Source organism: Myotis daubentonii, chromosome 1, assembly GCF_963259705.1.
Source record: "Myotis daubentonii chromosome 1, mMyoDau2.1, whole genome shotgun sequence".
Taxonomy (NCBI): domain Eukaryota; kingdom Metazoa; phylum Chordata; class Mammalia; order Chiroptera; family Vespertilionidae; genus Myotis; species Myotis daubentonii.
The window spans coordinates 170,572,079-170,599,926 of NC_081840.1; the positions used below are offsets into that span (position 1 = coordinate 170,572,079).

General features: G+C 38.7%; 1 protein-coding gene across 1 annotated transcript in view; it reads right to left on the bottom strand.

Moving 5' to 3' along the window:
- GRID2 (glutamate ionotropic receptor delta type subunit 2) overlaps nt 1-27,848 on the bottom strand; it is a 1,378,765-nt gene that overhangs the window by 695,861 nt on the left and 655,056 nt on the right. The window contains exons 3-4 of the mRNA XM_059665394.1: nt 17,401-17,685; nt 1,303-1,508 (exon numbers count right to left, since the gene is read on the bottom strand). Of these exons, the coding sequence (XP_059521377.1) occupies nt 1,303-1,508; nt 17,401-17,685 (491 nt within the window). The remainder of the gene's footprint in view (nt 1-1,302; nt 1,509-17,400; nt 17,686-27,848) is intronic.

Below are 27,848 nucleotides of genomic sequence, written 5' to 3' on the forward strand. Positions count from 1 at the left end.
TGATTTTCTACTCCAGACACTAACTCCAGTTCAAATGTGCCTTCTTAATGAAGTCCTCTCTGATCACCCCAGCCAAAAATGGCCACAGAAGCTTCAACCTGATTTATTTAATTTTAAGATTCCAAGTTATAATACATGTCGTTGTGTATTTCTCTTCAAACTTATAGCAGACTTGGTGTTTCTTAAAGGAAAGAACCAACTCCTGTCAAATGGGAAATATTCTTTCCATTGTGGAAAAGTCTAGTTGTTCAATTTGCAAGACTAGAAAAAGCTTAAAGTTCTGTATTTATCCTTAAGCTGCACAACGAATTTCTCTATTAAAATTAAAAAAGACAGTATTGATATTTTCAAAAAAGTTTTATTCTTCTTAGTGATTTATATTCTGCTTCAGTTCCTTGGTACCAATTATATAGAGTGTCATAGAACTTCTAACACATTCTTAATTTGGATTATGGATACCAGTGCTTTGGGAATTAAAGAAAGCATAATAGAGAAGTAAGAAAAACTATTAGTCAAATAATGTCACCCAAATAAAAAACACTAATAATAAAACCCATCTGAAAGTATGTAATGTCGTGGCCCTATCTAGCACTATATAAAACCAAAAACTTGAAGCAAGGCAAAAATGACTTGACAATAATCCTTTGTAAGGCAATAGCAAGCATTTTAGAACACAGAGATGTTACATCAATCAATAAAAAGCCTTAATTGTATTTTGACAAAGTTTCTAAGCTTCCAGCCAAATGAAGAGATACAATGAAATTTTTGAGGATGCAGCATCATAAAGTGTATAGTGGCCATTACTTTGCAGTTTCAGACAGTGTTAATTATTTGTCTTAGCACAGAGTTCACAGAGCAGAGGTAAATTTGCTATATGTTTTTGTAAAAGTAATCATGGCCAGGCAGCAAAAGCCTGATTCAAGTAAACTTTTCTCAGAAGTAAAATTTTAACTTGCAAAAGAATCTAAGGGTTAGTTAGAGAACTTTGCACTTTTGAATTCATTCTTGAATTTATTAGATTCGTTCAGATCAATGGCACTTTTACACCCATAAGATTTCTCAAAACCATCCTGGATCTGTGCCTAAATATATATATAAATGCAAACATTCTCAGCAATTAACTGGACAGTCCCGGGTAAATGCAATGAGCTGGGAAGTCACTGTGCTAACCTCCATTAGTGCTGATGAGAGTTGTGTACTTAATTCCCTCTCACTGCTCTTAACTTTCAACTTCTCTGTGGGATCTATTCCAATACATTTAATTTTAACACCGTGCCCCCACCCCTTGATGAGTTTTCTTACCTCAGTAATGAAGGATTTGGCTGTGGCGGGATTCATAATGAGGATGGCTCTCCTAAGAGTGTCTCGATAGCGATTCAGTTCCTCGATTCTCATGGTATCAAAGAGAGTGGTGATCATTTTATTGATGTTGTTTTCTACCTTTTGAAGTGCAACATCCATCCCCTGCTGAGATACTCTGTCCAGAAACTCCTGTATTCCACGGATATCTAGGAACAGCAAAATCCCATCACGGTGGGAATTAGAGCACAGAAGGGAGACAAGAACTGTTTCATTCATAGCAGAGTTGTTTATTGTCCAACATGGTAGGCTGGCTGTCTAAAACTGTAACCGTGTAGCAGGTGCAACTCTCAAATATGTTTAAGATTCAGCATGATTTACTGTGTTTAAGTAACAAATGTAGAGATTATTATTTTTAAAGTGAATTTCTTTTTCTTCACTGGACAGTCTAAACTATCTCACCTGTGGAAAATGTTAGGCTAGGATCCCCTCACTTCCCTAATGCAGTTGTCAGATAAGGAAAGTACACTTGTGATTGTTCCTCAGGTAAAACATGAATAGCATTGATGAGTGAATCGGAATCAAGATTGCTAACATTTATTAAAATAAGGCAACCATATCACTAAACTTGACATTTCCCATCTAAATGGAAAAAGAGTTTTGAGAGGTTATCTTCAAAGTGTCGCAGGTCACTTAGACCACAAATAAAATGGCTTCATTTTTGTCTATTTTATGAGAACCACCTCCTTAGCTCAAATTTGACAAACAGGGTAGGAGATAGTTTTCTTATCAGGAGTATAAGGATTATATACTTTGTATATAAAACAAAATTTGTGTGAAAACAAAATATTCACACACCCATTAAGGAAAAAATTAGTTCTGAAAGATTATCAGAAAAAAATTATGTCCAATTTACTTTTAAATAAAGAGGATAAAATCAAGTCTAAATAAAGTGTTTGTAGATTTATTCCTGGATGTATATTCAAGTATCAAGAAATGTCTGAAATGTTACCAATATTTCTTTCTAGTACCACATTGGCTGTTTATAGAAGGGATTTGAACATTGATAAGTATAATTGGAAGACATGTTAGAATATTAACTTAATATAGAAGATTTTCTTTTACTATATAATAAACTACATGTTTTCTGCATATGTTCATGCCATACAATGTTTTAAAGGAGAAAACTAGTTAAGGATAAGAAGTAAATGAGGTTGTGTCATTGTCAATGGACTATATAAAAATTCTTAATTGTACATGATTGCATGCATGCAAAATTTGTCTCTCAAGAGAAAGAATTAGTTCATGTGTTTTTTAAGACATTAACAATTAAAAGCAATATATAAACCTATAGAGCAAGAAAACAAATAGTCACAAACTTTGAAATTGACATTTACTCATAACAAAATTTATACTTACAAGGTTACAAATTAATTTTAAAATTTTGCTTCCTTATTAGTTTTATTTTAAAATAATTACTGATATAGAATAGATAACTATACAAATGCTACCTTATATTCCTTATTCCTAATTATGTTATAAACCCAGGATGGCAGAATCATAGCAGCTTAAAAGAACAAAGCCTCATGTAGAGCAGAACAAGAGATAAAAGTGAGGGGATAATAAATGTATTATGTACTCATTAAATATCCAAGTCTGAAAGTACCTAAGGGGGTAAGATACTCAGGAGCGGATTAGACAAATGGTTAGATCTGATGCAATTTCACAGATGTGGTAGACATGTAACAGGACTATGCACACTAAAGGAGACATTCCCAAATGTTGGTGTGAATCAGAATCACTTAGAAATCTTATTAAAAAAATAAAAATAAAGCCCAGAACCAATATGCCTTTAAAATACATGTCCAGCAGATCTTTGATTTTGAATTTTAAGTTGTTGTTTCATTTCATTTTTTTAGTTTGAATCACTTCTATGTGAATCTAAATATAAAAAGGGGACATCTGTAATATGTTTAACAGTAAAGATAAATTAAAAAATAAGTAAATATAAAACAAAATTAAAAATACATTGAAATAATAAAGATGCTCAGAAAACACTGTGTGACCAGAGCATAGGCTCCAGATCTGCATGCTCTAGGAAATGCTCTGTTCACAGAAACAATACATCAATGCAATTTCATACCTTAACTTTGATGTTCCAAAAATATTTATTGACTACGGGACAGGATGTTGTATACAAGGAGTACAACAGTGAATACCCTTCTCCACACTGAGACAGACAATAAACAACTAAACAACAAATGCATACAAACCACATCAGTGCTTGAAGGAAACAGGAAGGGTATCCTGGGAGATAATGCCAGGCGGGGAGGGGGGTCTATTTTAGTTAGAATATTCAAGGGAAGTTCCTCTGGAAAACTGGTTTTTAAACTGTTCTAAAGGATGAGAAGACATTACCTAGACAGAGAGATAGGAAGTGAAGACAACAGCATGGAGAACATGCCCGAGGGCAGCAAAGAGCTAGTGTTTGAAGTTGAAGGATTCCAGTGTGGCTCAGCCCAGTCAGTAAGGAGGGCAGAGGTAGGTGAAGCTCCTTATAGAGTGTGGGTCACATTATGTGCCCCCTGGTGAGACACAGAGAGGTTTTGCTTTTATTCTAAATACTAGGGGCCTGGTGCACGAAATTCGTGCACTGGGTGTGTGTGGGGGGGGGGGCAGTGTCCCTCAGCCTAGCCTGCCCCCTCTCACATACTGGGAAGCCCTCAGGCATTGACCCCCATCACCCTCCAATCGCAGGATCGGCCCCTTGCCCAGGCCGGACGTCTCTGGCCTAGGCGTCCGGCCCTGGCAGCAGGGACCTGCAGTGGCAGCAGGGGGTGCTGCGATCGCACGGGCTCCGCCCCTGCCCCTGCAGGAAGCCTCTGGCTGAGGCGTCCGGCCCGGGCAGCGGGGACCCACAGCTGCAGCGGCCCCGTGATCATGGGCTTCGCTTTAGGCCCAGGCAAGGGACCCCTAGCTCCTGGGACTGCCAGCTTCGACCGTGCCCAGCTCCCATCGCTGGCTCCACCCCTACTTCCTGCTATCACTGGCCAGGGCTGCAAAGGCGCCTGATTCTCTGATCATGGCTGGGGGGCAGGGCCGCCTTTGCCCTGCCCTCCACCTCTTCGCTCCCCCCTGGGTTTCCGATCACTGTCAGTGGCAGGGGGCTTCTTCCTGCTTTCCCTTTCGCCTCCCTGCATTGTGCCTACATATGCAAATTAACCGCCATCTTGTTGGCAGTTAACTGCCAATCTTAGTTGGCAGTTAATTTGCATATAGCCCTGATTAGCCAATGAAAAGGGTATCGTCGTACGCCAATTACCATTTTTCTCTTTTATTAGTGTTGATGGTTTTTATTGGGGAAAAAAAAACTATTGAAAAATTTAAGTAGAGGTTCTAAGTGGATGACAGGCTGTGTGTTCAGTATGAAAAGCAGTTTAAGTCTGAGAGTGACTTGTTAAGATAGTCTGATTCAAACAGAGTTTGTAAATGATATCCCCTTGATTTAAAACATTCTGACAGATTTTAGCTTTTATTTTTTAACAGAAGGTAAGTTTTATATGTATAGTTATTGGGCCAGAAAAGTGATGTGATAAAATATTGTTAGTATCCCTCTGATTCCTTATTCTGGAATTATGGTTATCATTGCCTAATACATGTGATTCTAAAAAAAAAAAAAAAAAAGTTTAAATCTCTTTTTTTGTCCTTTTTATGAGTTTATTGGGCTGATAGGGATTAAAAAGTATACAATTTTCAGGTGCACAATTCTACAACACATCATCTGTATACTGTATTGTGTGTTCACCACCAAAGTCAAGTCCCTATCACCATTTATCCCACCTAGACCCTCCTCAATCTCCATTCACCCTCCAACCCCTGGCAATCACCATAAAATATTTCTGATCTCTAAATAAAGAAATATTTATTTCATAGATGTCTTATAAGATTAGATTAGTGAGGGCATGAGTGTGTACATGTGTATGCCTATCAATCACATGGCAGTTGCTATTATCCTATCTAATAAAAGAGAAACATGGTAATTAGTGTATGACCGCTACCCTTCCCATTGGCTAATCAGGGCAATATGCAAATTAACTGCCAGCCAAGATGGCGGCCGGCAGCCAGGCAGCTTGAAACTAACATGAGGCTTGCTTGCTTCAGTGACTTTCCTGCCTGCCTTGCTGGCCTCTGAGCCTGCAGTTTGAAACACTGCAACAAATATAGAAGCCAAACAAAACCCCAGAAACCTGCTTTCAGCGAGCCGGGATCTCAGAGCTGGAGTAATACATTGTTTCGATTATAGAACCTAAACAAACCAGATACCTGCTTTCAGCAGCAGAGGCCTCAGAGCTGGAGCCAGAGCTAAAGCTGGCCCAGAATAAAAAAGAAAAAAGAAAAAAAGGAGCAGTTGGGAGCTTCAGCCCTCAGCCCCTCACCCAGACTGGCCAGGGACCCCAGTGGGAACCCCCACCCTGAAGGGTGTGTGACCAGCTGCAAACAGCCATCATCCCCTCACCCAGGCTGGCCAGGCACCCCAGTAGGGACCCCCACCCTGATCCAGGACACCCTTCAGGGCAAACCAGCCAACCCCACCCATGCACCAGGCCTCTATCCTATATAGTAAAAGGGTAATATGCCTCCCAGCACCGGGATCAGTGGAGCTGACCTGCTCTATTCGTGACAGGGGAAGGCACCCCAACCTCCTGATCAGCCCTGCTCTGTGCCTAATATGGGGGAGCTCCCCAACCCCCTGATCGCCCTGTGGCTCTGTGTGTGACAGGGTGCGGTGCCCCAACCCCCGCCTCCACGGGCCCTGCTCTGGGTGTGACAGGGTAGAGCCATAACCTCCCCATCGGCCCTGCCCTGAGTGTGACAGTGGCGGTGCCCCAAACCCCTGATAGGCCCTGTTCTGTGGGTGATAGAGGGTGGTGCTCCAACCCCCTGATCGGCCCTGCTCTGTGTGGGACAGGGGGCGGTGCCCCAACTCCCCTATCGGCCCTACTCTGCGAGTGACAGGGGGAGCTCCTCAACCCCCTGATGGGCCCTGCTCTGTGCGTGACAGGGGGGAGCTCCCCAACCCCCTGATCGACCCTGCTCTGTGCGTGACAGGGTAAGGAGCCCCAACCCCCTGATGGGCCCTGCTCTGTGCGTGACAGGGGGCAGCGCCCCAACCCCCAGATTGGCCCTGCTCTGTGCGTGACTGGGGGTGGCGCCGCAACCTCCCCATCAACCCTGCCTTGAGTGTGACAGAGGGCGGTGCCCCAACCCCCCAATCGGCCCTATCCTGAGCATGACTGAGGGTGGCATCGCAACCTCCCAATCCGCCCTGCTCTGTGCATGACAGGGGGTGGTGCCCCAACTCCCCAATCGGCCCTGCTCTGAGCCCGACCACGGGCTGCACCTAGGGATTGGGCCTGCCCTCTGCCACCCGGGAGCAGGCCTAAGCCAGCAGGGCGTTATCTCCCGAGGGGTCCCAGACTGCGAGAAGGCACAGGTCAGGCTGAGGGACCCCCCTTCCCCCCGAGTGCACAAATTTTGTGCACCGGGCCTCTAGTCCTATATAATAAAAGTTTAATATGAAAATTGACCCTAACAGCAGAACAACTGGTTGCTATGATGCACACCGACCACCAGGGGTCAGACACTCAGTGCAGGAGCTGCCCGCCCCCCCTCCCCCCCTGGTGGTCAGTGCGTTTCCACAGGGAGAGCTCCGCTTAGCCAGAAGCCAGCTCATGGTTGGCTAGTGCAGCAGCGGTGGCGGGAACCCCTCCCACCTCCGCAGCAGCGCTAAGGATGTTCAACTAACAGCTTAGGCCCACTCTCCCTAGGAAGCCATCTCCGTTAGTCGGCCATCCCCCGAAGGCTCCCAGAGGGATATCTCACTGCCAGCTTAGGCCCAATCCCCCTGCTAGAGGACACAGGCCAGGCTGAGAGACCCCCCCCCCCCCGGAGTGCACAAATTTTCATGCACTGGGCCTCCAGTTATTAATAACAGTACATAACTACTTGTTAAGAGTAACCTCCCCCGTCCATTAGGAGAGAATTGCCTGAAATTGAATGATGGCTAGCTACCCAAAATAGCAAGCATAATGTTTTATACTCTTGGAATGCAGGAGTTAAATAATAATAGCTTTACTTCTTTGAGAATAACATCAAACACCCATGATATGTGTCAACTGATATGTCTGATGTGAGAAGAATCTGAACCTATTAGCTGCTCTGTGGAAAATCATCATTAAAAGAGCATGGGCCTTCGGTTTTGTTAATTCATGAACATAATCAACCATTGCAATTATTTAACTACATTATCTGTATGCCTATTAGTTAGCAGGAAATGAAAATAAAGGTTACAGAAATAAAAAAGACAATACATGGTGCCTGACCTCAAGGAGCTTCCAGGCCTGTGGGTGTGACTAAGTGCTGTTTATTGATAGCAGAAAATTAAATAGTTTCAGTTCAGTAGTTCCCAGCCATTACTAATTATATTGACCAGATAATGGTATAACAACTAGTGGAAGGAAGGTTCATTAACTAAGTTATTAAAAATAAAACTAGGGGAAAAACCAAGAAGACTTTTTTCTGTGCAAAATAAAGGAACTGTGGTACCAGAATAATGACCTGCCAAAAATGCCCACGTCTTAATCCCTGGAATCTGAGAATAAGCTAGGTTACCTAGCAAAGTGGAATTAATGCTTCAGATCACGTTAAAGCTCTTTCTCATGTGAGCTTAAATGGGGTGAGAGTTTGTATTATTTGCATGGGACTAGTGCAGTGGTCGGCAAATCACGGCTCAGGAGCCACATGTGGCTCTTTAGCCCCTTGAGTGTGGCTCTTCCACAAAATACCGGCTCTTCTACAAAATACTGACTTCTGCGCATGGGCCACGAAGTTTCAGTCGCACTGTATGTGCGTGCCCACACGTAGTATTTTGTGGGAGAGCCACACTCAAGGGGCCAAAGAGCCACATGTGGCTCGCGAGCGCGGTTTGCTGACCACGGGTCTAGTGTAATCACAGGGTCTTTAAAATTGGAAGAAGGAAGCAGAAGAGGAGAGTCTAAGGAGATCTGACTACTGAAGAATTAGTTGACTTTGGGGAAATTTCAGAGAGAGACAATGTTGCTGGCTTTGAAGATAGGGCTATAGAACTGAAACATATAATATTAGTAACCAATGTTACCCCAATTTAATTAGAAAAAAAGGAAAATAAATACAGGATTATCTAGTAAAAAATTAAATAGGAAACATTTTTATAAAAACATTAAGAAACATAATTATATAAATACCTTTCCTAATAACTTTTGTTTTCAGTTACTATTTAGTCTACTCTATGGAGGGGATGATAACTGAAAAAGGTAATTATGTGGGGTTTTTTTTGTTTTGTTTTGTTTATTTAAAAAATATATTTTATTGATTTTTTTACAGAGAGGAAGGGAGAGAGATAGAGAGCTAGAAACATCGATGAGAGAGAAACATTGATCAGCTGCCTCCTGCACACTCCCTACTGGGTATGTGCCCACAGCCAAGGTATATGCCCTTGACCAAAATCAAACCTGGGACCCGTGAGTCCGCAGGCCTCGACCTCTACCCACTGAGCAAAACTGGGTAGGGCCGTAATTATGTTTTAATGTGATTAATGTCAATAAAAGAAATGGAACAAAGGAATGAAAGCATAGGATAGTAGCAACTAATCACACCTTATCAGTGCCAAAGGAAAATTATTCAGCTTAATTACCGGGGTTGTTCTGATGAAATAAAATAAGATGTGCAATATATCAAAGCAGTTTGTAAACTGCGAATTTCTAAGCAATGTATATTTTCATTATCAAGACTTTATTAACCCTGTCAAAAGTCCAATTTTCCCTTAATTTTCTTTTACTATCTTTTTCTATATAAAATACAGAAAACACAAAAGAATCTTGATAAAGACTAAAAGTTGGTCTAGATAACATCCTCACACCTTTATATTTTCGCAATCATCAATATCTCTGTCATATTAACTAACCTTTTTAGACCACTTCCATGACAACTCTCCAAGAGGCAGTGGCTGATTGAAGCTCAATAACTTTCTATATTAAATTGTATAAAATAATGACAATTATGATCACTAATATAAGATTAAATTTAATCTTTATATGAAAAATGGATGAGTTGCAGCACATATTGGAATGTAATGTATAAACACATTTCAGAACTGAGCTCAGAACCAGAAATATTATTCATTCATTGCAAGCCAATAGTCAGCATCCAAATAGATCCCTTTTGGAATCCAGTCTCTGCTTATGATGTGCCAAGCACTGTGAGAGGTACTTGGAAGAGAATGTTGAGTAAGACAAACACAATCCCTGACCTCAATGAGCTTGCTATCTATACCCCCTGTTGATAACACAGACCGTACTGCAGATAGCAGAATCTTACAATACTACATTCTCCAAACTGTAGTGGCAATTTAACTAAATTTAATGGCATTCAAAGAGTAATTCTCAGTCTCATCATTATATTCAAATATCACCTTTTTGTAAGTTTGATTTTTTCCCATCTACTCATCTCTTTTCCTCATTTGAGTAGATTAGGTACATTTAATCATTTTGATCACTTAATGCCTTGAAGACCTCATTTGGAGCAAAAGACCTTAGTACTGTATTCAGCCAATCTTGGTGTTTCTGAAATTATGACAGAAGGCAGAGTTTTAAAATTAATATTTACAATCTTGTGACTTTTCTTTGAGATAAAAAGGAATATGTCATACTGCTGGGTACATAAAATACATCATTGAGCAGAATAAATTTTCCCAACATATGAATAGGAAAGCATACTCTGTAAATGTCTTCTTTCCTGAGAAAATAAGGTTTTCAACCATTGATTTAAAAAATTGTTTAGAAGAACCCTTACTTGAAAAGGAACTTGAGACTTTGAGTATTTCCTTGCCATTTGTAGTGTATTTAGAAAATAACAATAATCTAAAATAATAAAAAGGTAATATGCTAATTAGACCAGACATCTTCCAGAGGTCATTCCGGACCTCCTTCCTGATGAATCTGAGGCAAGAGGGAACCCAGCCCGGGTCTGGGTGCCTGCGGATGGCCCAAGGGAAGCCAGCCTGGGCCCCAGTTGCCTGCAGGCGGCCAGAGGAGGGAAATCGCCCAGGTCCTGGGTGCTTGCCGGTGGCTGGAGGAGGGAAGCCCAGGTCCCAGGTGCCTGAGGGAAGCTGGTGCCGGCAGCTGGAGGAAGGAAGGCCTACTCTTGCACGAATTTTCATTCATTGGGCCTCTAGTAAAATATAACATTAGATTTTGAGGTGACACAGTTCAGCAATAGAAGTCCATTACTGAGATTTTCTATTTGGTAAGAATTTTAGGCTTTCACATTAGATCATAGTGTTTCAATATATGCATTATCTTTACAATAATGCTGATCAATATATATATTTTAAATATATATTTCTTTAGTGATTTCAGAGAGGAAGGGAGAGTAAGAGAGAGACAGAAACATCAATGATGAGAGAATCATTGATCGGCTGCCTCCTGCACACCCCCTACTGAGGATTGAACCATAACCCGGGCCTGTGCCCTTGGCCGGAATTGAACCTGGGACCCTTCAGTCCGCAGGCCAATGCTCTATCCACTGAGCAAAACTGGCTAGGGCTGATCAATATTTTTAAAGGACATTTTACTGATGAACAAATCCAAATATATCATTTTTACCTGCTTGACATAATATGCACTAATGCAAAGGAAATAGTTCAGTAAGATGCTTGGATAAATTATATGATTATGGATGCACATGGAAGTAAATGAGAGAACTGAAAGTTGGAATGTGGCCAAATGAGTAATAAACCGCTTTAACATTGTCTAGAGCAGTGGTTCTCAATCTTGGCTGCACATTAGAATCACCGGGGAATCTTTTTTTAAAATCCTGATTTCTGGGCCTCATCCTCCGGAAATTCTGTTTCTTTGTTATGGGGTGGGGCCACAATATTAGTAACAAAGAAACAGAATTTCTGGAGGAGGAGGCCCAGAAATCAGGATTTTAAAAAGGTTCCCCGGTGATTCTAATGTGCAGCCAAGGTTGAGAACCACTGGTCTAGAGAGACAGTTAATAATAAAGTCATTAGATAGTTGAAAATATCTTCAGGGCAATTGTAAATATTTTCAATCAATTAAGAGAAATGTGTCCATTTCATGGGCCTTCATTAAACCTACATCAAAATGTATAGGATATATTTTGTGTTTCCAAGGAATGTAATCATGAAGATACCCATTCAGTATTCATTTCAAAGGGGCCCATTGTATGGCAATTTAATTATAAGAAAAGGGTGACATACTGAATCCTTGAGGATAGTGTTTAGGTACATCAAAACACTCAACTATGTATTGAACCTTAATATAATATTACTACATCAGTGTTTTTGGATGCAGGGGAGACAATAAGTAACCCATTTAGTATTACATAAAGTTGAGTTTCTTCTTTTGTGTTTATGTGTATGGGTGCCAAAGTACTGTATTCAGCCAATATATTTATCTATGTACACAAACAAAGGAAGAAACTTGATTATCTACATACGTATATAGTAGTTATTTACTATACTCCAGTAGTAATTCCCATGCCACACTACTTTATTTTATTTACTTTTAGGTCTTTGATTTTCAGAAATTCAGAGTTTAACAAATTAGAGTAGAGATTTACATATGAACAAAAATCTTGTTGTAAAAGAGAAAATACTATACTAAACCTGTAAGGAAAATGTCAAAAGGCTAAGTACATAAAATAAGTTTAAGCTGACCAAACACACAAACAAATTCAAAATTAACTTAAAAAGTTTATGTTTCAAAGGCAATGGTAAAGGTTAAATTATAAAGACATATGTTTATAATTTAAAATATTTAACATTAAACATTTAATATAATTAAATTTGATATTAAATTAAAATATAAAATAAATTAACTTAATTAATACATTTAAATTTAATCTTTAATTTAATTTTTCATAATTTGAGTTAAATAATTTTTTCTTCCAAGTAAAATTTCCTTCAAATTGGTAAGGGAAGCCCATGTGTCCTTCTATGCCTACCTTTCACTCAAGGAACCATCATGCGTTTCAGCTGTGACTGAGAGCATGCCATGCCTTGACCAAATTATTTGGTTCAGGGATTAGCATAGGAACCAAACAGGGCCTGAGACTTGATATCTGGATATATTTCCATATAAATTATATTTGATAAACAGACAAAGAAGGGGAAGGATCATTGTTTATTATAATAACCTGTAAGGATATGCTGGGAGTAACCAGTGCCATCTGTCTTGCCTAAGAATAAAGGCAATAGTTGAACTGAAGCAGAGATGAAGGTATGTAAGTGGGTATCTCACTACTTTCAAGTTCATGTCTCTATATCATTACCATAACAAGCTCCTTAGATACATTATTATTATTATCCATATTATCCTTCCAGTCTCCATAACTAGATCCATTAAAATGCACCTACCAATATATCCATGCCAATATCAGGCTGGGATCAATATTGTTTCAGGCAAAGGAAACGAAAGAACCCAAATAGCTCATTTGATAAAGAGTACTTCAACCTTACTGCTTATATCACTCTAGTAAGTCAGTTCTATTCAGTTCTCCCAGGCCTGAAATTCAACTTTTGTCTTATGAATACTTTCAGAACAGAATCCTCCCACTAACACAATCTGCTTTGATTCTATTTTAAGGACCACCTACTCCTATAAGTTTCTGGTTTCTGTATATTGTTAGTTCACTGATTCTGAAATCTAGCCATTCACTGGTATATTCAATTAATTACTTGCATAGACATCTCTGACAGTGAGCCTGCCTAGATTACTGCCAATTGCTTTTAATAACTCTTCCTGAGTATCTTATTCCCCCTACTTGAGCAAACTTCCTCTCAGAGATTTGGTTAAATGCTAAGCAAATTAAGAATGATGCGGAATTAAAAAGGTAGGGCAATATAATGAGTAATAGAATAAAGAGTTAGCATAAAATTTTTAACTTGCAGAAATTATAAGGAAACACAGCAAGGTATAAGTGTTTTTATTTTGCTAAAAATTGTACAGGTCTTGCCTCTCAAAGGCTCTAAGTGCATGTGGCAATGAGTAAATTTGTCAGTTCATATACTGATACTGAAAAATGAGAATAGATAAGGATAAAGAAATTTAGAAATGTAGAATATCTGAAAAGCACATTATGATGAAAATTGGAAATTGCTCTTGGTATTTAAGTAGCAAATATAGAAGAGAATAAATTATATAATATGAAATACTTATTCTAATTCCTGGCAAATAAAACATATAGAGATATTATTTTTAATATTTTTATTGTTGCAAGACTTTCTATTGGATCAGCAATACTTTGTGAAAGCTTGTAGGATTTTGAGAGGCAACAATCAAGTCAAAGTCCACCCATACAGCCTTTGATTATTGCTGCTGAAGTTAGACACTTCTTTTATCACTCACCACTAGGATTTAGTTTGCATCATTCATAATACTTACGTTACTTTCTCTATTAAGAGAGTCATATAAATATTTTACCTCTTATTTTTTTTAATTGTAAGCTTCTTAAAGGCTAAGACTACATTCTGTAAAACTTTTTTATTGCACATTTTACATTTCTCTAAGCAAATGAGCAATGAACATTTGCTGAATGACACATTTTTAAAAGCTCAACACTTGCTAAACTCTTTCCAAGCCTTTTAGAAAATGTTTTGAATCAATCCATTCAAATAAAGTGTCCACATTTCTATTCTCTTTTCATGCATTTACTTCGAATCAAAGACTTGATTCTTCTTTGTTAGGGAATTTAAAGTAGACTTTTATACTGTGCCCTTATCATAATTAACTGTTTTTGAAAAAGTGTTTCTCTAATTAACTGGATATAGAAGCTTAATCATTTTTTAAAGTATATTTCTCTAAGCAAAATATATCTTCAATAACATTTGGCTCCAGCAGGCTGCTTGATTCCATCCATAGATGATGCTTAATCCATTCATTAATGAAAGCAATTCCTAATAACCAAGATAAAAGTCAAGTGCAAATCCAATGTTTGAACTTAAAATGAGGGCACTGATGAATGGATATGTAAATAAACATAACCCTCTTCAAGGTACAAGGTATTTGGATAGATTGATGTTTATTTTGGACTCTTGCCCAGTTCTTTACTAGCAAGATTTATTGTAAGTATCAAAGGGAAATTTTCTTTCACTAACAAGAGTATTACTGGAGACAATTTTAAGGATACAAGCAATGTAATTTTAATAAATTATTAAATTAAATAATAAGTCAGAAGCAAGTTTTTCATCAAATTAAAGAAAAATGCTTTTTTAAAGTTACTATTCCTAAAACCCTGCTTCTATCAGTGATACTCCTCACTCCCCCAAAGGACAGAGGAGTGTCATCCATGGGCGTTAAGGGGACCCAGTCATACACAGAGCTTATAGCATCTTATTTGCTAAAAGGAAAACAGAGGGAAAGAAAATGAGGAATTTCAAATGAATTTAAATGATTCTATGTGACTACAAATTTAGAGTACATTTGCCTCATTAATAATAAAAATGTATTATTTTAATTTCCTAATGTAGCCCATGTAGGACTTAGAAACAAGATGACAAAGGATTTCTGCATGGACAGTTATATTAAGGAGTAAAATCCTCACTTCAATGTTATGAAAATGCCTTTATCCAAAATCACTTTTCTGTTCCGTATCTTACAGGACTATTTTGATAGGACTAACTAAAAAGTCTTTTCTCACCTTAAAGAAAGATTTAGGGTTTAAATTTGTTATTTCAAATTATGTTTCAGCAGAGGTCATAAGAATGCTATTTATGGTTATAAAAATCATACATAATCTGATTGAAGAAAACTGACAGACCCATACTCAGCCTATTGGTTCCTTTAGTAGAATTTACTATGTTCAGTAAACAATCCTATCCATGAATCTTGAATGTGTGTTTAATCCTTGTTTTTACTGATGAATCAATTATTTTTAATTTTCTTTTTGTTTATTTTATTCATTTCGGTCTCTTGGTCTTTGCTTGGTGACCCCTAAATAACGAGAATTAAGCAACAAAAAGGACAATTTCCGTGCTGGACACAAAGGAGGTGCTTCCGGAGAGCACCACAGACTTCTGGCTGAAATCTACCCATCAAGTTTAATGCGGCTCTGGCTGCCAAAACCCCAGGCAACCTTTGAATATTTAGGGCTAAATGTAACTACCACTTGCTTTGGTCGCTGGAAGTCCACAGGATCTCTTATTTGTTGCTCCCCAGATTTCTGCCAACCTTTTTATGCTCAGTTCTATTGATGCCTCTTTCTGGCTGAGTCTTGTATATCTGTTTTCCAATATTGTTGACAATGCTGAGTAGGTTAAGACAAGAAAACCATTATTTTTTAAATGTTTATTTATTTGCTAAGGAAAATAAGTTGCACTGCGGGAGGTAAAATTATCTTGCTGTTTTTGTTGTTTGTTTGTTTTATACAACTGTAAAAACTAGACACATCCATAGTGGATGTAAAAATTGTTCTGAGATTCCCTCTTAAGGCAAATATCTGAGGGAACACATATTTCAAAATATACATTCCTTACCAATATCTGTTTATCTCTCTCATTTGATTATATCTATCTTTATTCCTTCCCCCAATGACAAAAAAAAAAAGAGAGAGAAACTCTCTCTGGGATCAGTTAAAAAACAAGTAGATTACTTCCGAAAAATAAAATAATCAAAAACAATACCATTTTTGCTTAATTAAATGCAAGTAAAAAATTCCTAGACAAAGCATCTTTGCAAATTATGGTAAATTTGTGAAAAATGCTTTGTGTTTTACCTTGGAAAGTTAAATAAAGAGTCTCATGATACTCAATATTTTGTGAGACTTCATATTGTAGACAATATGCCATGCTAACTTTCAGTAACATAATTTTAGTGGCCTCCAAAGAGTTAAGTACTAAGTAGTTATTGAAGTCTTCATAAGGGGGTAAGCATGATATGTCAGATTCTTGGAACCAATAAATAGAAATAAGCATTTTTTCAGTGTTCCAAGATCTGTCCAAAATGGTCTTTTATTATTAAACTAGAGGCCCGGTGCACGAAATTTGTGTGGGGCAAGGGGAGGAAGGGGTCTCATCAGCCCAGCCTGCACCCTCTCCAATCCGGGACCCATTGGGGGATGTCCCAGGGATCGAGCCTAAACTGGCAGTCGGACATCCCTCTCACAATCCTGGGCCGCTGGCTCCTAATCACTCACCTGCCTGCCTGCCTGGTCATCCCTAACTGCCCCTGCTGCCGGCCTGGTCACCGCCAACTGCCCCCTACCACCAGCCTGGTCACCCCACACAGCTTGCTGTTCAGTTGTTTGGTCATCCTCACTAAACCCCTGCTGGCCTAGTCGCCCCACACAGACTGCTTGTTCAGTTGTTTGGTCGTCCCTCACTAACCCACTGCTGGCCTCATCATAGGTAGCCATTTTGTGAGGGCATGAGGGTTAATTTGCATATTACCTCTTTATTATATAGGATTATATAGGATAGAGATATAAATGTTTTTGAAAGGGGAAAATATAGTATTGTCTTTATGACTTCCAATTACTTGAAAAATGAAGATGCATTGGAGTTAGATTTCTTTTGGAAATATGTATTGAAAGCATTTGGTATAGGAATTTATATTAAAGCTAGAGGCTCAGTGCACAAAATTTGTGCATAGGTAGGGTCCCTAGTGGCTGCCGGCTGCCAGCTGGGGCCTCCCTTCCCTTAGCTGCCTGTGGCCACTGCTGGCTGGGGCGGGGCCAGCAAGGGGGAGGGACCATGGGTGGTTGGCTGGCTAGCCCCGCCCCCTGGTCAAACTCCCAGTTGAGGGGACAATTTGCATATTAGGCTTTTATTATACAGCATTTGATTTCAAAGGGATTTAATAGAAATGATTAAACTTTTCCTTAAAATTTTTGTTGTTGCTGCTAGATTTATTAGAAGAATCTGACAGGACAAAAAAAACACAAATGATAATAAGTAAGCTCCTTAAAATTTTTCAAGATTTAATAAAGTTGCTTGCCATGAAAATATCACTTATAAAAATCACACAAATCTCAAAGACTTACCATATTCACTGTCATAGAATATGATGAATTTCTGCCAGGCATATTCTGTGATCACTCTCAGGATAACCTCATTTAAGTAGACAGGTGGGCGAACAGAGAGTGTGTAGTCATCATTCCTGTTGCTCCGGGTGAGTCCACAGCCACTCCTTGGGGTCCCAGCTGTTGCTCGCTGGATGAAGAGGTGGGGGATATGCATAGCATCTGCCAAAGACTGGAGGGATCCTGCTGATGTGCAGCCGATGGAGCTGACCAGAGCCAAGATGCCTTGATTCATAAGTTCACAGGCTACAAAAAAGCATAGTAATATTGGACTGTCAATGAGTTTCATATACTTTCTCTTTTTTTGAGAAGCAGTGAAGTACGCTTATGAGCTATTACACAACTATGTAAAATTTTTTTAAAGGAACATTCTAACTGAGGAGATCCTCAAATTACAAAATGCTATTGAAATACAGTTTAAAAATTCTGCCCTTTAGTTATTTAGCCTGTGCAAATTACTTAGGTTCTCTTGGTCTCAGTTGCATCATCCATAAAGTGAATGAAATAGCATAAATCTTGCAGGATTATTGCCAGGGTTAGATATAGTTCAGTGACTGTTATCTGCCTCTCAGATGATGGGCATTCTATGCTTTTATAATTATTAATTTATATTAGAGATAAGGTAATGCCTTAATGAATACATAATATAATGTTTTCAAAAAGGAGATAATAAGTAAACTGGTGAATGAATGAAGTGGAGTGGGGTGTTGAAGGGTTTGAGTAATGATTTCTGGCCATAGAAAACAGAGCCAGCTGGGATTTAAAACTTTGATAACACTTTGTCTCTTTTACTAAACTGGAGAATTGACAATGCTTTTGTTCTTTTTCTTAACAAATTAGAAAACACATAGTCACATCAAATACTAAATTTCAGCAACAATATCATTCTGGTTTCCAGCTGAATAATTTCTTATTTCTACTATATGATTTATGCTCTCTGATTTAATTTCATCTTAACCATTCTATATATGAATATATGCTAACTTCAAAACATATATAAAACTAAAACAAATATAAATTATAAGTAAATGTAAAGACAAAACATACATGGGAAAAAAAGAGATAAGAAGTGATATCTCAGAATGCCAATCTTTAAAGTAAAAACATTACAAAGGATAAAAAATAAAAAAGTAAATAAATACAAAGAAAAGTAATTCAGAAAGAATCAAGACAAAATAAATTCCATTTAGAAGATTATTTATTATAATTGGCTCTGTCTTTATTCTAGATTTTAGGCATTCTAATTCATACATTCTAAACATTCAGACTTTAATATAAATTGTTTTACACAGTTCTTGAAAATTCAAAGGCAGACTGAAATGATAAGTACCTACATGTAATTAATTGGTCAGTTAATGAAAGCTGACAAAGTCTAAGTTTAGAAGTACTATCTTAATGGCATGCATATAAACATCAAACAAATTAATTATGATTAATGGTAAGAAAACTAATATATACAAAATAAATTAAAAATTATTAGGGATATAATTTTCAAGGATAAGAGAGGTTATATGATTTTAAATAAATGTGAAAAATAGCACCAGAGAGGAATCCTAGTCTAGACCATAACAGATTGAGGTTAAAGTTTTATTAAAAATCATAGTAGCTACTCATGTCCATGAAATCAGCACAGAAAGCAAAACAAATTTATAGTTATTATTTTCAATGAATTTATGCAAAACCACTGGTTACTAGATTGTTTCATTATTATAGTAAATAATACCCTTACTGATTATATAAGCAAGTAGAAATTCACTTTTAGAAAATAGTTTGATTAAAAGCTTGGATCATTTAGCATTTAAAATAAAAAGAAGAGAACATTATTAATGTATAATCAGTTGAATTCTATTTTTAGATTACACTAATTAATAGTAATTAAAATCTGATAGGTTAGGCTCAGTTTGTTAGAGCATCGCCCCATGCACCAAAAGGTTGGGTTTCATTCCCAGTCAGGGCATATACTACAGTTGGGTGCATACCAGAGGCAACTGATCTATATTTCTCTCTATCTCTGAAAAAAAAAATCTGCTAAAAAATCAAAATAAATAAATAATGATTATATAAATATAACATTTAATATAAATCTACCACAAAAATTATAAAGTTATACATATAAAAGTTTGAGATAAAAAAACTGTTTAACATTATATTCTGTCACATGTAAAAATACATGAAAATTATCTATTTTAATCTTCAGATTTAGAAAGATTAACTCCAGAGTAATATGTTAATCATCATGTAGCAGATAAATTTGATGCAGTAGCCTATATAATAAAAGGGTAATGTGCAAACAGACTGAACGGCAGAACGACCGAACAGCAGAATGACCGAACAACCAATCAAAGCGTAATATGCTAATGATACACTAAGGCTGCTCAACTGCTCACTATGACATGCACTGACCACCAGGGGGCAGATAGTCAACTGGTCAACCAGTCACTATGATGTGCACTGACCACCAGGGGGCAGACAGTCAACTGGTCAACCAGTCGCTATGATGTGCACTGGCCACCAGGTGGCAGATATTCCAACCGGCAGGTTAGCTTGCTGCTGGGGTCTGGCTGATCAGGACTGAGTGAGATGGGCTGGTCATTCCCTGGAGCCCTCTTGCAGTCCCCCCCTGGCCCGATAGTGCACCATTGGGGTCCCTCAGCCTGGCCTGCGCCCTCTCCCAATCTAGGGCCCCTCAGGGGATGTCAGAGAGCCAGTTTCAGCTCTATCCCGCAGGCCACCCCCTTGGGAGGGAGCCAGATGGAGGGCTCATGGCTGATGAGCACTGCTGCGGCAGCATGAGCCTCTCCCAGTTGGGACTGATTAGGCACTAGCCCAAGGCAGGCACAGTGGGGCCAGGATGAGTGGGAGCAGCATGTAGGAGCTGCAGGTGGCATTGGACTGTGGGTTTCAGCCTGATCCCTGCAGGCCACCCAGAGGGACCCCACCTGTGCACAAATTCGTGCACCAGGCCTCTAGTATAACCTATAATTCCCTTCAATCAATTATGTTACTTCCTGTTAACCTCTGTGAATAAGAGCACAAACAACACACATACTAGAAAGAGTTACTACTATATAAGAAAATGTATTATTTTTTGATTATCTAGTATTTTATATTATTCATCCCAGTACATACATTAGCAAAACTAACTACATTTTTCCTATACAACCAAAATAGGAGCCATAGCCCTGACCGGTTTGGCTCAGTGGATAGAGCGTCAGCCTACAGACTCAAAATAGGAGCCATTAAAAATTACAATCAGAGAACGATATAATGTTATATCTGAAAGGGAATTCAGAGATTATGTAGTCTAGGGATGCAAAATCAGCTTTATCTCCTAGACCAGTGGTCGGCAAACTGCAGCTCACGAGGCACATGTGGCTCTTTGACCCCTGAGTGTGGCTCTTCCACAAAATACCGACTTCTGCCCATGGGCCACGAAGTTTTAATTGCACTGTACATGCGCGCCCGCACGTGGTATTTTGTGGAAGAGCCACACTCAGGGGCCAAAGAGCCGCATGTGGCTCACGAGCCACAGTTTGCTGACCACTGTCATAAACCAACCACGACTGTTGGGTAAGTTGGCATTCTGGGACAATATTTTGAGAAAAATTCTGAGACGCAATAAGAAAAAGTACCAAAATCATTATGTTAAGTTTCTCAGAGGAAAAGATGAGGGGAGGAGAGTGGTCATACACAACCATTTCTCTTATACTGCTCTACCTGCTAATGATTTTGGCTGTCAAAAAGCACACCTTTTCCTAATAAATAAATAAAAGAATTCTCTGGTCTCTAACTCATTGTCCAATATCCACTGCACCATAGTAAGGAAATGTTATTTGTAACCTTATGGCAAAGAAAAGATAGATAGAGCTGTCCACAGGGGAAAGTTCAATTGAAGATTGTCTCTTGTCAGGTTTGGTAAAATAGGTAGTCCCACTAAAGAGAAAGGAAGGACTCACATGCAGAAAATGGATTGTGACTCCTTGATCCAAAACACAACCCCAGCTGGACATATATAGGAAAGGTTCTGCAAGGCAACCTACCAAGTCAATATTTGATGCCCACTTTGCCTCATTTTACCAATAAAAAATTTGGGTTTAAGGAGAGAACATACTAATTGTTTTGCTCTAGACATTGACCTTCCATAGGGTCCTATATGAAGTTTAGTATAAAATAGAGACTACAGCTAGTGACAGCAGAAGAGAGACTGAGAAAACAAAGAGCCACAGCAAGAACAGAAACAGAGCTTAGTGAAGCAGCCTACCATTTGCTACTAGAATTTCATGTCTTGACTGTTAGAACACCACATTATTTAGTTTCAGTTCCATACAATGCATACTTTATTTCATTAAAAAGAGCGTGGAACTAAATTTGCAAGAGAACAGTGTTTTGTGGGCATCTTCACGTTTTAATTATAAGAATTCAAGCCAAGGACTTCTCAATGACATATTTTTTTCACGCTTTCATTTCAAGCCCTGTGATTTACTTATATTATGTATGCATGTACGCATGCACCTCCAAACATATAGAGCATATTGAACAGCTGCTTGTTTTGTGACTCCAGCTGCTTTGAGATTTTAACACTATCAAAGATGTTAGATTCTCCACTAATTGCTGAAAGCTCACTTTCCTCTTCTTTCTCTTTTTTTTCTCTTCCTTTTAATTGCAATGATCAAAATTTTCTACCGTTTTGGTCACTTAGCAGTTATGGCAATGAAGTTCTCTGTACAAATGTATACTTTTAAGTTAAATGATACATATGTTATCTTAATTTTCTAGTAGGTATAAGGTATAGGTAAAGAAGAAACAGTTAATAATTATAGTACCACCCAAAATGATTCTTATCTTGTTCCCCCATAATAATCAACGAAGAAGACTCCATTTTTTCAAGTTTCTCCAACTCAAATGCAGCATACCATATTTCCAGAATTCTAAAACATTTACAGTTTCTATCTTTTATCACATGAGGACATATTTTAAATAGCTCCATGTATTTCATATGATGGATTACTTTTCTTGAAAAACTCATTAATCAATATTGACCTTTATAATCAGTGAGCTCTTTTAACTGAGAACATAAGGTAACCTTCCATGGCAGATGTGGAGGATTTATAAAATTTTTGAACAGCTGAATTGAAGTTAACTTATTTTTTGCTATTTAATCCAATAATGAGTCACAAGCATAGTATTTACAATTGCTTTTTTCCTTTTCCATTCACCAAAAAGCACCTGACATTTGCTTTTCTACTTGTAAGAATATACTGACACAAAACATTTTCAGCCTATCAGACATTTAGCCATCTTTGCAAATAGCATTCTTGGCAACCAGCTGAGAAGTGGGATATGAAAGGTAGGATTAATTTGACACATTATCAATGTTGTTTGCCAAAAATATAATCATTTGGGACAAATTCTTCTAAATAAAGATGGTCTTTATATATAGATAGTGTTACAAGGTCCAATTTAATCATAATTATCTACTTAGAAAGTGAGAAAACTGAAAAATATTCATTTGATCATAATTGAAAAGCATTAAGACTTAATTTTCTTTTATCATGAATATGGATGGCTAAAATGGTTGATTACCAGCCATCAAATGAACTGAATAATTTTGTCAACTATTTTTCAGTCATCTAAAAAAACCAGCATGAACCTTTTGTTATGATTTGTGACCTAAGCCTGAGGTGAACTAAACATTTAACCAAGCACCTATTATAAGCCACTTTATTTTCCCACTTACAAAAAGCTATTATTATGCTCGTTTTCAAGTCAGGAAGCTGGCTCAATGAAGTTAAATGTATTGTCCAAATTCATACCATTAGTAAATGACAGACTTGGGATTCAAACTTGGCACAGATTTCAATGACTGGGCCGCAGAGAACTGAAAAATCATTGCTTTTAAACACAGAGGTCCTATAAAAATGAAGTCACTTAACTCTTTCTTACTACAAGATTCAGTAAATCCAGCCTCCTGGATATAAAAGAGAAAAGGATAATAATGCTTTTGATATCATTATTTCTCTTTTCTTTTGGGCTTGGGTTTAAGGTATTACTTTTCTACAGTTTCAGCTCCAAATATAAAGAATGTATACAGAAAAAATTATCAAGCATGAAAACCGTTACTGAGAAGAACCTGCAAAGTACTTAGAATACTTAAAATGAAGCCCTAAAGTGGCTCTACCAACAATGATGTGATAAAAATGATAAAATAATGACTAAATGTTAGTATGTTTTCATATAGTTGTTTATAATTTACAAAATGTTTTATATGCATTTTGCAGCATGACTATATTGAAGGAATTCCTATCCTCATTTACAGAACACTAAATTTTGGCCCCTTTTTACATTTCCAATAAGTAGTGAAGATAAGGCTGGAATATAGATTTTATGATATTTACTTTAGACCTTTCAATTATCTATTTCTATAATAATAACAGCATAATATGCTAATTAGAATGGACGGCCAAACAGCAGAACTACCTTCCAGATGAACTTCCGGATGAAGCCGGGGCTGTGAGGGCTGAGCACCCCTTGCACGAATTTCATGCATTGGAACTCTAGTATATATATAAAACCCTAAGCAATCTATGATGCACACCGACCACAAGGGGGTAAGAAGATCAATGCAGGAGCTGTCCCCTGGTGGTCAGTATGCTCCCACAGTGGAAGTGCTGCTCAGCTGACTGACGGACACCAGAAGCAGGGCTCATTTCCAATTTTTTATTGCTAAAATACAGAAGTACGTTAGATTATCACACATTGATTTTATATTATGAAATATTATTAAGCTCACTTGTTAGTACTACTTTCCTTTTTGATAGATTCTGTTTTCTACATAGGCTCATATCATCTTCAAATAAGTCACTTTTACTTTTTTCTTTCCAGTTTGTATACCTTTATGTTCTTTTCATGCCTTATTGCACTGGCTAGTACTAGTCGAATGTTGACTACACAAGGCAATAGTGGCCATAATTCCTTTATTCCTGATTTTAGGGGGAAAACATTCAATCTTTTACAATTGATTTGACAATCTTATAGGTTACAATAAGATGACCTATAAGAATTTTTTAACCAGGTTGTCTATGAAATTGAGGAAGTTCCATTTCATTCCTAGTTCGCTGAGAGTTTTGTTGTTGTTGTTGTTGTTGGCAGCAGTGGTGGTGGTGGTGGTGGTGGTGGTGGTGGTGTGTGTGTGTATATTTTAATTAGAAATGGAGGTTGGATTTTTGTCAAAAGCTTTTCCTGTGACTATTGAGATAAAAACATGGCTTTCTATTTTCTGTCTCCTAATATGGATAATTACACTGGTTGATTTCTGAATGTCAAACCATCCTTGAAAGGACAATGCTAGCCTCAGTAAATAAGGTGGAATATAGTCATATCTATTAAAGTTTTCTGAAAGAGTTTGTTTACAATTAGTGTTTATTACGTCTTCCTTAAATACAATATTTGGTAGAGCTCACCAGTAAAACTTTCTGGTAGGAAAGTTTCATTTGTGAGAAAAATTTTAATTATAATTTTGTTTTGAAAGATAGATATGTAAAATCTAATGCATAAGATAAACTAACAAGGAAAGTGGAGCAGACTCAAGGATCCAGAGAATAGACAGCTCTCAGGGGAGGGCGGCTGGGGACTGGGTAAGAAGGATAAAGGGATTAAGCAAAGAAAAATAAAAGAAAGGCTTATGGATACAGACAACAGTATGTTGACTGCCAGAGAAAACAGGGTGTGGGGAGAGGTAGAAGAAGTTTAAGGGGGGATAAATGGTGAAGGAAGGAGACTTGATAGGGTGGTAAACACACAATACAATATGCAGATGAATTATTGTAGAATTGTATACCTGAAACCTATACAGTTTTACTAGCCAATGTCACCCCAATAAATTCAATTAAAATTTAAATTAAAAATAAGTCTACTGCAAGGGGAAAATATATATTAAAATATCCAGCTTATATATTTCCTATTGAGTGAATTTTGGTAGTTTGTATCTTTCAAGCAATTTGTCCTTTAACTTAAGTTGCCAGATTTAATGACATAAAGATGTTTATAATAATCCCTTGTAATGCTTTTAATATCTGTAGGCTTTGTAGTAATGTTGCCTCTCTCATCCCTAATATTGGTCATTTGAATCATCTCTTTTTTGTTCCTGATCAGTCTGGATAGAGGCTTATCAATTTTATTCATTTTCTACAAGAAACAGCTTTTGTTTGCATCGATTTTCTTAATTGCTTTTTTGTTTTCTATCTCCTAGATGTCTACTCTGATCTTTATAATTTCCTTCTACTTAATTTGAATTTAGTTTGCTCTTCTTTTTCTAGGGCAGAAGACGTGATCATCAATTTTAGTCCTTTTTTTTATTTCTAATATAGCTATTCAGTCCTATCAATTTTTATGTATGACTGTTTTAGTTTACCTTCTTTCTGCTAAATTTCACCCATTATTCATTTATGTGATTCATCTTTCCTGCTAACATATTTAACTATAATTATGTCTTTATTTTCTGTTTGATAGTTCCAACATCTGGAAATATAGCTCAGGCTTTTTCTGTTGCTCACATTACTTTCTGAAAATGGATTTATTTTTCTCAAATTTTTGTGTATATCTCATAGATTTAGAGGATTGCTGGACAGCAAATGTTGAGGCAAATAGTATCAGTGCACTCCTTCTGTCAGGCTGTTGGTGTGTGGATGATTCAATCTAGTCAGGAATTGACCTGGATATGTCTTCTTGTTGTTGTTATCATCACTCTGCACAGTGCTCCACAAGCTTCCAATTCCTCTAGCATCAGGCTGATGTTACTTTATGCTGAGGATGGGGCCTGGATTGCCAGGTTTCATTCAATGTTCCTCTTCCTCCCTTAGCTGCACCTCAGTGGCGATCCCTCTGTGTCTTGGACCCATCCACTGAGGTAGACTGCTGTGTGTTACTGGGCACTAGGCTCTTGGCTGTCCTGGCCCAGCCTCAGTCTCAGGCAGGCCTGTGCAACTGGGCCTTCAAGGTAGGCCTTTCTCAATATTGCTGCCCTCACCTCTGTGATTGCCAAACACTACCTTTTATCTTTGGTGATTGATGAGTCAGGAGAGAGATTCCTGTCTCCCAGAATAAGTATGTCACTGCCTGATATTTGTGAAAGATCCTTGACCCAAGACCCAAGATGGTTTCCTACTTGCCTTCCATTGGTAAAGGCTTTTTTAAAATATTTTTTTTATTGATTTCAGAGAGGAAGAAAGAGGGAGAGACTGAAACATCAATGATGAGAATCATTGATTGGCTGCCTTCTGCATGCCCCCTACTGGGGATCCAGCGAGCAAGTGCCCTTGACAGGAATTGAACCGGGACCCTTCAATCCCCAGGCCACACTCTATCCACTGGGCAAAACCAGCCAGGGCATTGGTAAAGGCGTTGGCTTTGACCCTTTCACCAGCAGCAATAGATCTTTGCAAGATCCACATGTGGGTAAAAGGGTTATTTGCCCCTCCCCCAGCACTTGAACTTCTTCCCTTTGGCTCTTCCCAGGAGGGCGCTCACCAAGGAGGCTCTACTCAGTTCCAGTCCAATGATGAGAGGCCAGATGAGTGTGAATCAGGCATCTCCTAGGCTTCCCTTGAGCCGGAGATGAACAGGGACCTCAGGGCCTAACTGCAGAAGCTGAATATAACAGCAGGCAAGCCCACCATAGGAACTTCAGAATATATTTTGTTTCAAGAAAAATGTTCCCAGCATCAGCAGACACACTGGGGCAGAAGGGCCCCCTGGAGCTCAGCAGGCTCCGCCCCTGCTGCCTGGTCACCCAGAGCACTAGGGAAAGGCCTGCACTCCACGTTCCACATTCCCGGCTGTGAGAGAGCGCAGCAGGCTCCAATCCACTCTGTCTGGAGAGGGGAGGACCAAACTGTGCCTGAACGTCCTCCTGCGCCAACCCCTGAGGATGGCGGGGAGCTGCCTGGCTGCGCTGGAGGCTGGGCCGCCTGTGGCAGGAGGAGGGCCACTCAGCGTGGTGTGGATGGTTTGGTGACTCCAGAGCGCAGGTTCCCAGGACAGCCAGGCTCCTGCTGCAGGGAAAAGACCCTGTGATTCACTGTCAGCGCCAAGGGAGCAGGGGCTGGAGCTACAGGGGACCACCATCCAGGACAGCAATGCCACTGAGGGTCGAAGTGCCACCCGGGATCAAGTGCCTGTCAGGGGCCCGGCAGGCAGCCGGTGGGGTGCTGCTCAAGGCTCCCTTGGTCAGGATCAGGCTGAGCTGTGATCCCCAGACATGCAGATGGTGAGGACTCCTGCTGAGCCCAGAGCCCAGAAATCTGGAATACTTGCTGCAAGGGGCCGCCCTCTGTGTGCAGGGCAGGTCCCTGACACCACCTCCTTGTCCTGTGTCACTCTCAGTGACCTGTGGGACAAAGGCTGGCCTTCCG